The 16,684-nt window shown below is 46.5% G+C and overlaps 1 protein-coding gene across 1 annotated transcript; it reads right to left on the reverse strand.

The window, feature by feature from the left end:
* Nucleotides 1-15,663: 15,663 nt before the first annotated feature.
* Nucleotides 15,664-16,469, reverse strand: LOC103646349 (OSJNBb0048E02.16-like protein). The gene has a single exon (XM_008671082.3). The coding sequence runs from the start codon at nt 16,245-16,247 to the stop codon at nt 16,020-16,022; it is 228 nt and encodes a 75-aa protein (XP_008669304.1). The 5' UTR covers nt 16,248-16,469; the 3' UTR covers nt 15,664-16,019.
* Nucleotides 16,470-16,684: the final 215 nt, after the last annotated feature.

Raw genomic sequence — 16,684 nt, forward strand, 5'->3', positions numbered from 1 at the left:
TTCCATCCGAACAAACAAAAGATATATATCATTCACATCACATTATATATCAATCGCATCACAGAATGAACACATTTATCATCAACACCATATATATCACAAAGTCTCACTAATATAAGTCTCACAAATATAAGTCAGGATCATCACAAAACAGATATAAGTCTGGATTATCACTAACATCACCAAGTATCTCACAAGACCAAATCTAGCCAAACATCACCAACACTCACAAGACCAAGTCTAGATCATCAACGAGGTGGGCATCTGGACTGGTTCGGCGAAGGGCTAGACGAAGCATGAGGGTTGTTCGACGCCGCCGATTGACCCTGCACAGAGAATAGATTGTATGTGTGAGAACATATGAATATATATCATGCAGTACTAAAATTTTGATACTCACAGGAGTAGTGAACTCTGCAGGGTCAGTTGCAGGGAACAACGGAGGTGGTGGAGCATGACCCTGTGCGGCGCCAAGGCTCTGCATGTACGCGAACATCTCCGCCATCCTCTTCTCCAGCTCCTCACGTTGCCTCCTCTCATCATCTAGCTGAGTCTGTAATATTTCGCCCTAATGTTACAATAATGCAAAGAGAAGATATATAATAATCAATGAACGATGAATAGATAAGGACTAACCTGGAGTTGCTGGATACGATGCTGTGAGCTGTCCCGCCGAGGTCGTATGGCTGGGCTCGCGCTCGTGCTCCTTGCTCGCACCTGAGAGAGAGTGAAAGTGGAGGACGAGTCGATTGCCCCGTCGGCAATCCAGTACCGCCCATGCCTCTTGCCTCCTCCGACCCTCATGAGGACATCTCCGTCGATGTCCTCGGTCCTCGGATCGTAATCTGGCCCATGGACCTCCTTGGCCATGGCGGTGTACTCACTGAGTCGGCTGTGGATGGCGGGGTTGGTGTACGCCTCGGGCCCATCATCCGGGTTGTAGGTGACGTCGGACGTCGCCTTCCCCTTGTGGGCCATAGCATATGCCGAGAACGTGGAGCAAGGCGCGCCACCATGTGCCGCCGACTGCGAGAAAACCAACGAGATGGTTAGAAATCATGTCTAATCGAAAGTTATATACCTAAATAAAAAAGAGCGCGTACCCATGCTTCCGCGTATTTGCCCAGGCTGCGGCTGCCTTGATGGTGGGAGGGACCTTGCATCAGCAAACGCCGTTCCCGGCTAGCGTTGTGCGCCTCATCCCACTCAGCCGAGCACCACCTCTGCACCATCTGCTCCCAGCACTCAGGATGCGCGGGGCACCAATGAGGAATCATCTAAAAAAATATAAGTACACCGCATATCAGAAGATAAAAATAAGCATATTTAGTACCAATAATAAAGTTTTGTATTTACCTGCAAGTACTGGTCCGGAGTCAACGACATGGTTCGGGCGTCCTTCTTGTTCACCTTCTCCCCAAGGACGGAGCCGTGGTAAGTGATGATGGCCTGGATGCGCGCCTCGTAGTGCATGTCCACGACGAGCTTCTTACAGCACGTCGTAGACACCACATCCGCCCTGGCCTCGTATCCAGCATCGCACCTGAAGAAATCCTACATACAAAGACAATGTATCCATACATTATTTCAAGAATATGCAACAAATGCGACTTATTAAACAATATAGTGCGAGGAAGACTTACCCACAGCTCTTGCTTCACCCGCTCCGCCTTGTTGTTGAATTGTCTGCCGTCCCGATCTACTGCATCGGGGGCGACGGCGTAGTGGTCGAAGGTGTATGCTGGGCTCGTCACTCCGGCGTACTCGACAAGTCCAGGGAAGTGTTCCCGGCATAGAAGGCCGAGGATGCCATTGGGGTTGCGGCCGTGACCCCCTGCAGTCTCCAAAACCATCCAAGACCTGTCCAAATGATTAAGATGAAGTATTAGTTTCTATTATTAATTTGAACATATAATATGAAAAAGCAGCAACAACATCTAAAGTTACCTACCTCTCTCCATCGGGTCGTATCAGCGGACGCCTGTCACGAAGTATGGGTCGCTTAGGGAGACTCGCGGGACCTCGCAGGTAGATACTCCTCGAACCTGAGGAGCCAGAACCTGAGACGTCCTGCTGAGCGGCGGCGTCGTCGTCGTCGTCCTGCTGCGCCGCATCATCGTCGTCCTGCTGTGCCGCATCGACAGCGGCTTGCTGCTCCACCTGCTGCTGTACGGCGTCGTCCTGCTGCGCCTCCTCCTCCGTCCTACGGGTGCTCCTCCTCCCCCTCCCCCTCCTCGTCCTCGTCCCACCGCCCACCATCTTTGTCCAACAACCTGCAATTAAGAGTAAACAATTAAGCACAGATAAAAAAATATGTATTTAGAAACATATGCAAAATAAATGAAATATAGCATTACATCGATTAAAAATAATCTTCATATGTGTCCGGGTTAGCCGGATCATAAGTGTCATCATCACTATCAACCATTTCATAGTCAACACCATCTGAAGGCGCAATTTCGTCATTGGCATTGCCTTCAAGCATTTCTAAGTCATTCTCATTTTGCACCTCATCATCCTCCTCATCAACAACCATTTCAATATCTACTTCCATTCCGATCGCGTCGGTTAAGTCTATCTCAAATTGCCCTTCGAGCCCATCTTCTTGGAAGAACTCTCCGTCATATGTGTCCGGGTTTAAGTTATAATCTTCATCGTTTGGAACAGGTAATTTAGCGTGCGGTGATACCTTATACACAACATCCCAACCCTTAAGATGTTGTTTCGTTTGGCACGCATATGGAAGATAATACACTTGTGTGGCCTGTTGGGCCACAATATAGACATAGTCTCCTGGTAAGGTGGAATCCTGTCGTATTTCGACTAGCCCAAGATTAGAATGTGTCCGTCTCGTAACTTCAGGGTCAAACCAATGACATTTGAATATCACTGAGTAAGAGGTTTGGAACCATAAAAATTGAGTCATATATTTCTTCAATTCTTCCATAATACTCAACCTTGTCAAGCCCGGGAGTAAAGACTCCAGAACACGTGGTTTTTCGATTGGGCCGACTTTGGTCGTAGCTTGTTGTGCGAAAACGGTATCCATTGACGTCATACCCAGAAAATTTCCTGACCCTATAGGCAAAGCCATTGACTACTTGTCTCAACTCGACACTCATAGACGGCTCTCTTTGGCCCTGCAAGTTCAAACACGCTAGATTGTTATATTATTCGCACGTAAGAGCAACTTGAAATGACAAACTAAGCATGTACCTTATGTTTAAACCAGGAAATGAAATCGGGCAATCCATTTCCCGCACCCTTTCTAAGAAGGGTATCATATTCCTGTGGAGTTGGGTCCCTTGATCGACGCCAGAATTCATGAAGAAATTGCTCCATGTATGGCGTCACCTCTTCAAGGTTGGTCAATACATATAGCATGATATGGCGCCACTCTTCATGTCTCAGGGTCTTGGTGGTCGAACCACTCGCGCTTCCGAGTTGCCCTCGTAAAATGCTGAGGTTCGATTCATTGCTGCCATCATTGTAACGAGGGGGTGGATTATGCACGCTCGGCAGTTTGTCACCATAGTAAGTTGTTGTGAAGTTTGACACCTCCTCCAGTATGTATGCCTCTGCAATGGAAGCCTCGATTTTGCATTTATATCTACATTTCTTTCGGATAGTCTTTAGACATCTCTCGATTGGATAGCACCAACGTCCCTGCACGGGCCCCCCCATTCGTGCCTCATACGGGAGATGAAGAATCAAATGCTGCATCGGATTGAAGAAGCCGGGTGGAAAGATCTTCTCCAGCTTACACAGTAACACGGGTGCCATCCTTTCCAAGTCTGCAATCATGGTCCGAGCTAACTCTTTTGCACAAAGCTGGCGGAAGAAATAGCTCAACTCTGCAAGCGCTAGCTAGACATGCTCAGGGACATAGCCTCGAACCATCGCCGGAAGAATTCGTTCAATCCATATGTGGAAGTCATGACTCTTCATCCCTAAGACTCGCAGAGTAGATAAGTTCACCCCCCTACTAAGGTTAGTTGAATACCCATCAGGGAACATTAACATCTTGATCCACTGTAGTACTTCCTTCCTCTGGGCCCTGCTCAGGACGAAATCGGCCTTAGGCCTTCTTCATGTCTTTCCACCACTAGGCGTCTTCATCTCTTGGTTTGGTCTATCACATCAGATCCACTCTTGCCTTTACGTTATCCTTTGACTTATCAGGAATCTCCATAATTGTTGCCCAAAGTGCCTCGGTGACATTCTTTTCAGTGTGCATCACATCAATGTTGTGTGGAAGGAGCAGGTCATCATAATAGGGGAGCCGAGTCAAGCCTGACTTATGTGTCCACATATGTTGCTCACCATATCCCACAAAACCACCTTTTGGGTTGGCCACGAGACCATCTATCTGTTGGCGAACTTCGGCGCCAGTCATCATTGCAGGTGGGCCGTCTGTCACCACGACACCTTTCGTAAAGTTCTTGATGTCTAGTCGGAATGCATGGTCAGGAGGGAGAAATTGTCGATGTTTATCGAATGACGAATATTTGCCACCCTTCTTCAACCAAATGAACCTAAGAGCTTCCTTGCAAACTGGGCATGGGATACCGTGAACACACCAGGCGCAAAATAGCCCATACGCCGGAAAGTCATGCATGGAGTACTGGTACCAAACATGCATTTTGAAGTTTGTCTTCGTAGCTCGGTCGTACGTCCATACCCCTTCCTCCCAAGCACGGACCAATTCATCAATCAAAGGCTCCATGTACACGCCCATTTTATTCCCCGGGTGACCAGGAATTATCAACGACACGAATATGTTTTGTCTTTGAAAGCATACGCCGGGGGGAGATTGATGGGGATAACGAACACGGGCCAACATGTGTATGGGGCAGCGGTCATTCCATAGGGATTGAACCCATCTGTGGCCAGCGCAACACGAACATTACGAGCCTCTTTGGCTTTCTCATGGTGAATGGCATCAAAGTGGGTCCATGCTTCACCATCGGATGCGTGAACCATCTTGTCAGGATTGTATCGTTTGCCTTTTTTGTGCCATGTCATCTGTTTCGCGGATTCCTCTGTCATGTATAGACGCTGGATCCTTGGTATGAACGGAAGGTGGCGTAGGATTGTCACGGGGATGTCGAGCTGCCTCTTCTGTCCATCACCAGAGTCTACCTCCATGAACCTAGACGATTTACACTTCGGACAGTACTTTGCCTCAGTGTGTTCTTTCCTAAATAGGATGCAGCCCTTCGGACAAGCATGTATCTGCTCATACGTCATCTTGAGTGCACGAAGGAGTTTCTGTGCCTCGTACATGCTCTTTGGCAGAACGTGATCCTCCGGAAGCAGGCTGCCAATAACTGTCAACAAACCATCGAAGGCGTCTCGACTCATGCTATACTGCGACTTGAACGCCATTATACGCCCAATGGCATCCAGTTGAGAAACCTTTGTCTTGCCGTGAAGGGGTTTCTGTGCCGCGTCAAACATGTCGTAGAATGCCTTTGCGGTCGCCTCTGGCTCGTCCTCCATACGTCCTTCGGTGAACTATGCCTCGTGATAGTCGTTCAACATGTCCGCTACCCCGGCATCAGCATCGTAATCCTCGACGCGTTGTCTCACCACCTCCTCTCTCGTGCGATGCGCTTCACCATGGAAGATCCACCGAGTATAGTCCGGCGTAAATCCATTCTTCCAAATATGTTCTACCATGGCCTTCTTTGGTTTTCTTTTCCGGTTGTCACATTTGCTGCACGGACAAGGGACTAGACTAGCTCCTTTAGCAGCTTCGCCATATGCCCGTTCCACGAAAGCATCGGTCTTCCTAATCCATTCTGGGGTGACATCATTACGTCTTACGCGGCCCGTGTACATCCACTCACGGTCCTCCATCCTCTAACATATATAACCGAGTATAGTTTAATATAGACATGTAATGCATGTACACTACGTTCCTACCTTCTAATAGGTGAGGATAGGTCCTAGTCCCACCCACGGTTGCGTAGATGGTGTTAGTTTCCATGCTCTACTCCGATCCGAGATAGAATTTCGGCAGCACCTCCCCGCTGTTCTCCGGATACACGTCCTGACAGGGAGAGTGTACTGTCCGGAGAACAACAGGGAGGTGACGCCGAAACTCTGTCTCGGACCGGAGTAGAGCATGGACACTAACACCATCTAGGCAACCGCGGGCTGTCCAAAAAACGTGGACAATTCGAAACTGATACATTTGTAGATATGCAAAGATCTGCATATCTACACCGTATCTCTTTCGAACGGGAGACACCTAACTGGGTTACGTGATCTACGACCATGATGCGGAAATTGAGGTTATACCTAGGGTGACGGTGGAATCAGGCTAGCGGGGCTGTGGCGGGTTGGTGCAGTGGCGACGTGACGCGGTGCAGGCAAACCCGCAGTGGCTAGGAAGACAAGTATCTTCTCTGTAAAAAATAAACAAGCATGTCAAAAAAATCGGCAGCACTTCCCCTGTACGGGGAGGTTTCCAAAACCTGCAAATAGATCTAACAGCACGATGGCTGACACGCACATATACAAACGACACGATGAATGCAAGTCACATCTAAGTCCAAAGGTAGGTTACCAAAAAAACATCAAAGACTAAGCACTTTGAAGGTAGTGAGAGTACGTGAATCGCCGAAAGGTGTCCTATGCATGTGCATTGCTCATATATTTATAAGGACTATACTCTATACAACTCTATACATGAGGCCTATATTTCAACAATTATTTCTTAAAATAAGGCAATATTATATTGTGAGTTGTCATAATTAGATTTGGATCTCAAAACTAGAAGTTAAAATTTGAAATCAATTAATAAACATAAAGATTTTTAAATGTTGATATGAGTGAATTGTTTTGTTTCTCCTTTCTCTCATGAATTAAGCATTAGTATGTGAAATTTGAATTGAATTCGAATTTATAATTTGAAATAAAAAAGAAATAAAAACAGAAAATAAAATAGAACAAGAAACAAAGGGGAATATACCGGCTGGGAGGCCGGCGGCGCGACGACGGCGGCGGTGGTCGCCACGGGCGCGCGACGACGGCGGTGGGTGCGGCGGTACTCGCCGTGCGCGACGACGACGGTGGGCGCGGCGGGCGCGAGCGGCTGGCGGTGCTCGCCGCGGGCGCGACGGCGGGTGGCGGCGCGACGGCGGGGCGGCGCGACGGCGGCGAGCGAGCGGGTGAGTGAGTGAGAGTGAGAGAGAGATAGTGAGTGAGGGCGCCGTAACAGCTATTAAAACGTTCTTTGCCGAGTGCCCGCGATCCGGCACTCGGCAAAGATTTTTTTAAAATTAAAAAATAAACTTTGCCGAGTGCCGGATCTCGGGCACTCGGCAAAGATGTGTTCTTTATACTTTGCCGAGCGCCAACAGACAGGCACTCGGCAAAGCCGCCTTTGCCGAGTGCTAACTGGACAGCACTCGGTAAAGTATATTTTATTTTTTTATTTTTGGCAACCAAACTTTTTGTGGTGTGTTCCTACACTATGTAGACCTACAAGTACCATTTTGGTACAATTACAAAAGTGTTTTTTATAACTATTAGATTTAGTTCGTTTATTTGAATTTCTTTGGAAAATTTAGATTTGAACTGCAGGTCACTCGAAACTTAGGAAACCATGCATGCAAAAATGATATTCATGTTACTTAGCATAAGTTACGACCGATTCCAGGAGCGGACCGGAAGCTTCGAGCAACATGCTCACTAAACATGGCCGTGAACTTGCCATCCACATGTTTAAAAATTGTATAAAACACAAACAAAGTCAGAAAATCCTGAAACTTGTCCACGTGTCATGATATCATATGTATAGGCTGCGATAAAAATTTTAGAATGTTTGGAGAAAGTTGTGGGACACTATGTGTAGAAACCTAAGAGAACTACATTGAAACTCTATGATTTCATGTGTAGTTCTCTTAGGTTTCTACACATAGTGTCCCACAACTTTCTCCAAACATTCTAAAATTTTTATCGCAGCCTGTACATATGATATCATGACACGTGGACAAGTTTCAGGATTTTCTGACTTTGTTTGTGTTTTATACAATTTTTAAACATGTGAATGGCAAGTTCACGGCCATGTTTAGTGAGCATGTTGCTCGAAGTTTCCGGTCCGCTCCTGGAATCGGTCGTAACTTATGCTAAGTAACATGAATATCATTTTTGCATGCACGGTTTTCCAAGTTTCGAGTGACCTGCAGTTCAAATCTAAATTTTCCGAAGAAATTCAAATAAACGAACTAAATCTACTAACGATTGAAAACTCTGTTAAAATTGTCCACAAATGATACATGTAGGTCTACATAGTGTAGGAACATACCACAAAAATTTTGAGAGACAAAATAAAAAAATAAAAATATACTTTGCCGAGTGTCTAGAGATGACACTCGGAAAAGTATGCTTTGCCGAGTGCCTACAGTGTAACACTCGGCAAAGAAGCCTCTTTGCCGAGTGCCAGCCGTTGGCTCTCGGCAAAGACTAACGGCCGTCAGCTTTGGGACGGCCGCTGACGGCGCTTTGCCGAGAGCCCCCTTTGCCGAGTGTTTGACCCTCGGCAAACTTGTCTTTGCCGAGTGCGTCCTGTGCCGAGTGTTCAACACTCGGTAAAGGGGCTCTTTACCGAGAGCCTAAATTTACCGAGTGCGGCACTCGGCAAAGCTTTATTTGCCGAGTGCCCGATAAAAAGTACTCGGCAAAGCCGCCGGCACTCGGCAAAGCCTGCGATTCCGGTAGTGCTACGATCTTGTTAAAGCAATGACATATTTTTTGTTGGGCATAGATAGTTTATGTTTCAGTAAACAATATAATAGATTTTTTTAGACCAAAGATTTGGCCTGCGCTTATAATGAAAGCATATGAAAGTAAATGCTGGGGACAATAGTAATTCGGTAAACCCCCGTCAGCTAAAACCTGACAGGAATAATTAGCCTAAAACCGATGCGAAGAACTAATTTTCGTTGGCAACATACTAATAATCTCCATCGGTTTGTGTCCGCTAGGGTCTTTTTTGTCGGGGATTGCATAATCCCCATCGCCGACAACGGTGAAAGAAATTTATGTGCTCGAGTAATAACTTTAGTCGGCCTCAGTAGCCTATAGGAGTTAACCAGAACAATGCATGTCAGCACTTAACTCTCGTCGGTTATGGTAAGGCCGACGAGAATTAGCCTATTCTATTACTACACAATAGTCTATTTCATCAGTTTCTCATCCAATTTAAACATAACAACACACATATAATTTATATCCATTCGCATACATCATATACATTACATTTCAAATTCATCAAAGCTCACATATCCATTCAAAAATCACAATCACATTACAAGTCAAGTCATTCGTTCACCAAACTATAAACATTCAGTTCAATTCACATCGTCCATCATACATAACCAAAATAAGGCACAAGTTCAATAAATAAGCATGCAATGTTACTTTGTGCCGCTACTTGATTATTAGAGTTGTGGCTATTGGCTCCTCCAGGAGGAAGGTAGGTGAAGAGTGACTCGACAAAACTGATTCCAACGGGTTTAGTCCCACTCACATCCAGCATATCCTATGTAGAAAGAATGCAAATATTCACAAGTTAAGTATGTAAATGTCCAAAACATACGAATAGCTCGAGAGTCACAAAACGTATCTGGTCTCCAGGTATAGGTATATGTGTGGGTGGTGTGTTAAACGGGTATACTTGTGCATCCTCAGTATCTATTTAATAGATATTTGATTAAGTTTAGATACAGTTCATGTTTTATCTTTTGTACTACCAAATAATACGAGTATACTAATCGAAGCTAGATTCAAAGTTTTGTTTGAATACATACAATATGCTAAGTTTTGCTATAATAACTAGAATGAAATGCTAGGTTGGACTATGTTATTAGATAATTGTCTAAGATTAGCGTACCTAAGCTAGTGTACCTGGGAAAGGACTCCATTGTGGCGACGACGGCAGTCAGAACTCTAGGAGGACTAGGTTCATGTCGAAACTCTGGGACGACTAGGTTTATGCCCTATTGCTTAATGATGCCTATTAAACAAATGTGTTAGTATTGCAGAGGTTGTTTTCAAATCTACAAATGAAGAGTTAACATCAATTATACTTACTTGAAGCATCGCATGTTGTTGTTGCATGAAAGAGAAGTATTCCTTTTGCTATCTCAGCTCCTCACGTAGCCTAGCCATCTCTAACTCCTGCTTGGTTGACCGACGAGAGGAAACATCCGAGCTTTGGGACGATGATCATGTCCTTTGATCTCTCACCTTACATGAATCAATCATTCCAACGAGAAGTGTGTACCTACAAGTGTTTTGAAAAATGAGTTTAGGGCATGGTCATGTTAGTAGCACTCTGGACATAAACTTAGAATCAACTGGACACAAAAGCATCCAAAGCCTGTCCACAGTCGCTCATACTGCTCAACTAAAGATGACTCCCAGTCAATAATTTTTTAAAAAACTTTGATATGGTTTTGAGTTTTTCTCCCAAAATTAACCATGTTGAAAACTGTTGGTCCTATATTTATACTAGGAGGTCCATTTTACTCAATATTTTGTTAGCCTTTCTCTAGTTGTTTCACTTCTCGATTCTAGACTTTTTTCGCTATGTTCTTTGAACATTTTTGGTACATCTAACCACTAGTTGGCATGTGTAGTCATCAAGAGATTTTTTGTTCCATATATGATCGCTATCACTACCGGAATCTGAGGCTTTGCCGAGTGTTGTATTCTTTGCCGAGTGCCTTTTGTCGGGCACTCGGCAAAGAAAGCTTTGCCGAGTGCCGCACTCGGTAATGTTAGGCTCTCGGCAAAGAGCCCCTTTACCGAGTGCTGAACACTCGGCACAGGACGACACTCGGCAAAGACAAGTTTGCCGAGTGTCAAACACTCGGCAAAGGGGGCTCTCGGCAAAGGGCCGTCAGCCGCCGTCCCAGAGCTGACGACCGTCAGTCTTTGCCGAGAGCCAACGGCTGGCACTCGGCAAAGCACTCTTTGCCGAGTGTCATCTCCAGACACTCGACAAAGTATATTTTCATTTTTTTTAATTTTGTCTCTCAAACTTTTTGTGGTATGTTCCTACACTATGTAGACCTACATGTATCATTTGTGGACAATTATAACATAGTTTCAATAGTTAGTAGATTTAGTTCGTTTATTTGAATTTCTTCGGAAAATTCAAATTTGAACTGCAGGTCACTCGAAACTTGGAAAACCGTGCATGAAAAAACGATATTCATGTTACTTAGCATAAGTTACGACCAATTGCAGAAGCGTACCGGAAACTTCGAGCAACATGCTCACTAAACATGGCCGTGAACTTGGCATCCACATGTTTAAAAATTGTATAAAACACAAACAAAGTCAGAAAATCATGAAACTTGTCCACGTGTCATGATATCATATGTACAGGCTGTGATAAAAATTTTAGAATGTTTGGAGAAAGTTGTGAGACACTATGTGTAGAAACCTAGAGGACTACACATGAAATCAAAGAGTTTCAATGTGGAGATGACACTCGCCCTCGCCATCCCCGCCCGCCCTCGCCCTCGCCATCCCCGCGCCCGCCCGGTTCGCCGCCGCCGTGCCCGCCCGGTTCGCCGTCGTCGCGCCCCTCGCCGCGCCCCTCGCCGTCCGGTTCGCCGCCGTCGCGCCCTCCACGCCCTCGCAAGCCCGTCGTCGCGCCCTCCACGCCGTCGCGACCTCCACGCCGTCACGCCCGTTCGCCGTCGTGCATCGTCCACGCCGAGCAACTAGGTATAAACTCATTTTGATTGTGTATTGTGAAATAGAGTTAGTTTTTTTGTGTGTGATTGTGTATTGTGAAATAGAGTTTGGTTTCTAGTGGTCACTTTGCTTGCATTAGGTTAGTCTTTTAATTGCACAAAATATGTTTATGTGGTTATTTAGGCATTAATGTATATGTGTGGATATGTATATGTGTGGATGTCAGCCATCGTGCTGCTACTTATATTTATAGGCTTTGAAAACCTCCCCGTGCAGGGGAGGTGCTGCCGGATTTTTTTGTTGATAGGCTTTGGTTAAATATGTTATAGGATGGAGGACCGTGAGTGGATGTACACGGGCCGTAGAGGAAGGAACGATGTCACCAATGAATGGATTAGAAAGACCGATGATTTCGTGGAACAGGCATATGGCGAAGCTGCTAAAGGAGCGAGTCTAGTCCCATGCCCGTGCAGCAAATGTGACAACTAGAAAAGAAAACCAAAGAAGACCATGGTAGAACATATTTGGAAGAATGGATTTACGCCGGGCTATACTCGGTGGATATTTCATGGTGAAGCGCATCGTACGAGAGAGGAGGTACTGAGACAACGTGTCGAGGATTATGACGCGGATGCGGGGGTAGCGGATATGTTGAACGACTATCAGGAGGCACAGTACACGGGAGGATGTATGGATGACGAGCCAGAGCCGACTGCAAAGGCGTTCTACGACATGTTCGACGCGGCACAGAAGCCCCATCACGGCCAGACAAAGGTTTCTCAACTAGATGCCATTGGGCGTGTAATGGCGTTCAAGTCGCAGTACAGCATGAGTAGAGACACATTCGATGGCTTGTTGACAGTTATTGGGAGTCTGCTTCCGGATGATCACGTTCTGCCAAAGAGCATGTACGAGGCACAGAAACTACTTTGTGCACTCAAGATGACGTATGAGCAGATTCATGCTTGTCCGAAGGGCTGCGTGCTATTTAGGAAAGAATACGCGGAGGCAAAGTACTGTCCCAAGTGTAATTCGTCTAGGTTTATGGAGGTAGACTCTGGTGATGGACAGAAGAGGCAGCTCGACATCCCCTTGACAATCCTACGACACCTTCCGTTCATACCGAGGATCCAGCGTCTATACATGACAGAGGAATCCGCGAAACAGATGACATGACACAAAAATGGAAAACGATACAATCCTGACAAGATGGTGCACACATCAGATGGTGAAGCATGGAAACACTTTGATGACATTCACCGTGAGAAAGCCGAAGAGGCTCGTAATGTACGTGTTGCGTTGGCCACAGATGGGTTCAATCCCTATGGAATGAGCGCTGCCCCGTACACATGTTGGCCCATGTTTGTTATCCCAATCAATCTCCCCCTGGTGTGTGATTTCAAAGGCAAAATATATTCGTGTCGTTGATAATTCTCGGACACCCGGGGAACAAAATGGGCGTGTACATGGAGCCTTTGATCGATGAATTGGTACGTGCCTGGGAGGAAGGGGTATGGACGTTTGACCGAGCTACGAAGACAAACTTCAGAATGCATGTTTGGTACCAGTACTCCATGCATGACTTACCGGCCTATGGGCTATTCTGTGCCTGGTGTGTTCACGGTAAGTTCTCATGCCCAGTTTGTATGGGTACGCCACCTTTTTTATTTAGATATATAGCACTAAGTTAGATATTATTTCTAACTATCTCGTTGGTTTTCGTTGCAGTCGGCGTCACATGGTGGCAGGCCTTGCTCCACCTTCTCGGCCTATGCTATGGCCCATAAGGGTAAGGCGACGTCCGACGTCACCTACAACCCGGATGACGGGCCCGAGGCCTACACCAACCCCGCCGTCTACAGCCGCCTTCATGACTACACCGCCATGGCGCAGGAGGTCCATGGCCCAGACTATGATCCGAGCACCGAGCCGATCGACCCCGATGTGCTCATGAGGGTCGGAGGAGGCAAGAGACATGGGCGGTACTGGATTGCCGACGGGGCAATCGACTCGTCCTCCACTCCCACTCTGTCTCAGGTGAGAGCAAGGAGCACAGGCTCGAGTCTAGCCATTCGACCTCGGCACGATAGCTCACAGCATCGCATACAGCAACTCGAGGTTAGTGCTTCTGTAACTCGTCCTTCCTTGAGTTATATACCTATTCTTTGAGTTACTATAACGTTGGCTTGTAATATTACAGACCCAACTAGAAGAAGAGAGGAGGGAACGTCACGAGATGGAGGCGAGGATGATGGCGGAGCGGGAGGCAGAGCGCCGGGCAGATCATCAGAGGATGGCGGAGATGTTCCAGTACATGCAGAGCCTTGGCGCCGCACAGGGCATCGCTCCACCACCTCCATTGTTCCCTCCAGTTGACCCTGCTCTCTTCCACACTCCTGTGAGTATCAAAATTGTAGTTAGATTTTTGTAATGCATCTGGTATAACACATGCAATCTCTTCTCTGTGCAGGGCCAATCTGGAGCAGCATCCAACAACCCTCCGGAAGGGTTCAGCCCAACGCAGCCCCGGTCAAACCGCCCACCTCCATGAGTGTTGTGTTTTCATTGTTTTAGACTTCAGAACTTATGTATAATACTTATGTCTGTGTTTGATACTTATGTGAGACCTTGCGACGTTTGAGACTTATGTTTGTGTTTGATACTTGTGTTGAACACTTATGTTTGTGATGGATATTTATGTTTGTGGTGACGGTTTTATGTTTGTGTTGGCTATTTATGTCTGTGATGATATCTGTGATGTATATATGTGATATCTTCTGTTTGTGTGGATGGAATACAAAAAACAAATAAAAAAGGTATATACTGGTCACTTTGCCGAGTGTAACACTCGGCAAAGAGGTTGTTTGCCGAGTGTCAGGGTCATAACACTCGGCAAAGAGCACAGACCTGGGCACCGGCTTAGGTTCTTTGCCGAGTGTTATGTCGCTGGCACTCGGCAAAGAGCCTGACATGCGGACCCTCTCTGGCGGGCTCTTTGCCGAGTGTCCTAACTGGCACTCGGCAAAGAAGGCGGCTTTGCCGAGTGCTGCCTGGAAGACACTCGGCAAAGATATCTTCTTTGCCGAGTGTCACCGTGGACACTCGGCAAAGCCGCCGTCTCCGTCACCCGGCGCCGTAACGGCCGCTTTTCTTTGCCGAGTGCTCCCTGGCAATCGGCAAACATCTTTGCCGAGTGCCCGAGAAAAAGTACTCGACAAAGAAGGCTTTGCCGATGCACTGTTTGCCGAGCCTTCTTTGCCGAGTGTAACACTCGGTAAAGCCTTTGCCGAGTGTTTTTAAGGCTTCGCCGAGTGCTTCAGGCACTCGGCGAAGCGATTGATTCCGGTAGTGTATAGGGAATCAAATCAGGAAGTAAGTTAATTAAGATCACTTTGCGTGAAAATTTGTTGGCCCTCTGGGCACGTGTTTCTGGTCCTTCACTTCCAATATAATATACTCTCCATTATCAAATATACAAGGGTTTTAGTTGGTCCGAGTCAAAACCATCATAAGATTCATATATAGAAAAAAGTATCAAGATTGAACATGTCAAAGAGGTGATTATGAAAATACATTTCATAATGTATCTAATAATGATACATTTATTTGGCATCAGAAATTAATATATATAGCAGACATATATAAAGTCAGAATTGATAGATCTCGAGATTGAGAAAGTTAGTACATGTCTTGCTATCAATGGACGACATGATGTTACCTACGGGCACCCACACATCGAGAACTCAAACCTGGAACGTACGAACAGGTTCCACTATAAACAACATTTGACCTACGTACGAACAGGTTACACTCATATATACATAGTATCTTGTATTTGACCTACGTACCATACACGGATAATATTTGAAGTTTTTATAAAAACACAAACTTTATAATTCATCTACCGATTATTGAGAGAGATCAGTTCGAATAGCACCCATGTATATAACATATATACTAGCATCATCATCTTATTATTATCATTTAATTACACACATGCATGCTTGCCCAGATCTCTTACACAATACACACACTGCACCTATATGTATGGCTACATTACATTATTCGTGCTCAGTCGAGCATTTATATATGATTAAGTACACACGTGATATATGTGTATATATATGCTGGAAGACCAGCAGTTGTTGACCTATATATAGCTATAGCTAGTCTTTGCAGACGACGATAAACCTGGGCGTCGAAACGACGATGCATTAATGCCGGCACGCATGCATGTATATATGTATACATATGCGGCGGCGGCGGCGGCAGCAGGCGCGTCTGCTGGCCGGTACGGTCTAGACGACGAGGCGCCTCTGGCGGTGGAAGGTGGCGATGAAGTCGGAGGCCTTCTGGTCAACGTCGCGCTCGCCGACCCACCAGCCGTTGTCCTCGTCGCTGGAGCGCACCTTGCGCAGCCTCCCCGGGACCTCCCAGGCGGCGTCGCCCGCCTCCTCGTCGTCGACGGAGTAGCGCCTGGACTTGCGTGAGAAGCTGAAGATGCAGAAGAACGACCTCCCTCCCATATACTAGCTAGCTTTGCTCTTGTGTGCAGCAGCTGCTACGCTGGCCAGCAGTGGTGGTTGGGGCGTTGCTGTCTTGGCGGAAGCTGAGAAGAGGCCGCACCTCAATTTATAGCGTGGCCTGTCCTGCAGTTCCTGTATGTGTGCATGGAATGCGCGAGCGAGTTCCATGGAGCGGCCGATTATTAGCTAGGGTTCATCCGGATCCGGTCTATTAGCCAGGCAGCCAGCCAGCCAGCCAGCGGGAACAAACTAAAGGCGCCTTGATCGAGAAAATCGGGCGCGGACGGCCCGGATCGTGTATGGTCTGGTAAAGGGCCAGATCCGAGGGTCGCCATTGCTTGACACGATAAGATGCTAAAGCGCGCCTGTTGATGTTCTGTACATAGCGCATGGTGTGGGTCGTTTATGATGATGGAATGGAGATTGGAGTCATCTTT

The sequence above is a fragment of the Zea mays genome, chromosome 2 (assembly GCF_902167145.1).
Source record: "Zea mays cultivar B73 chromosome 2, Zm-B73-REFERENCE-NAM-5.0, whole genome shotgun sequence".
Lineage (NCBI taxonomy): Eukaryota > Viridiplantae > Streptophyta > Magnoliopsida > Poales > Poaceae > Zea > Zea mays.

Bases quoted from the DNA above. Each gene is read 5' to 3' on its own strand.
- LOC103646349 (XM_008671082.3), bottom strand. From the start codon at position 16,247: ATGGGAGGGAGGTCGTTCTTCTGCATCTTCAGCTTCTCACGCAAGTCC.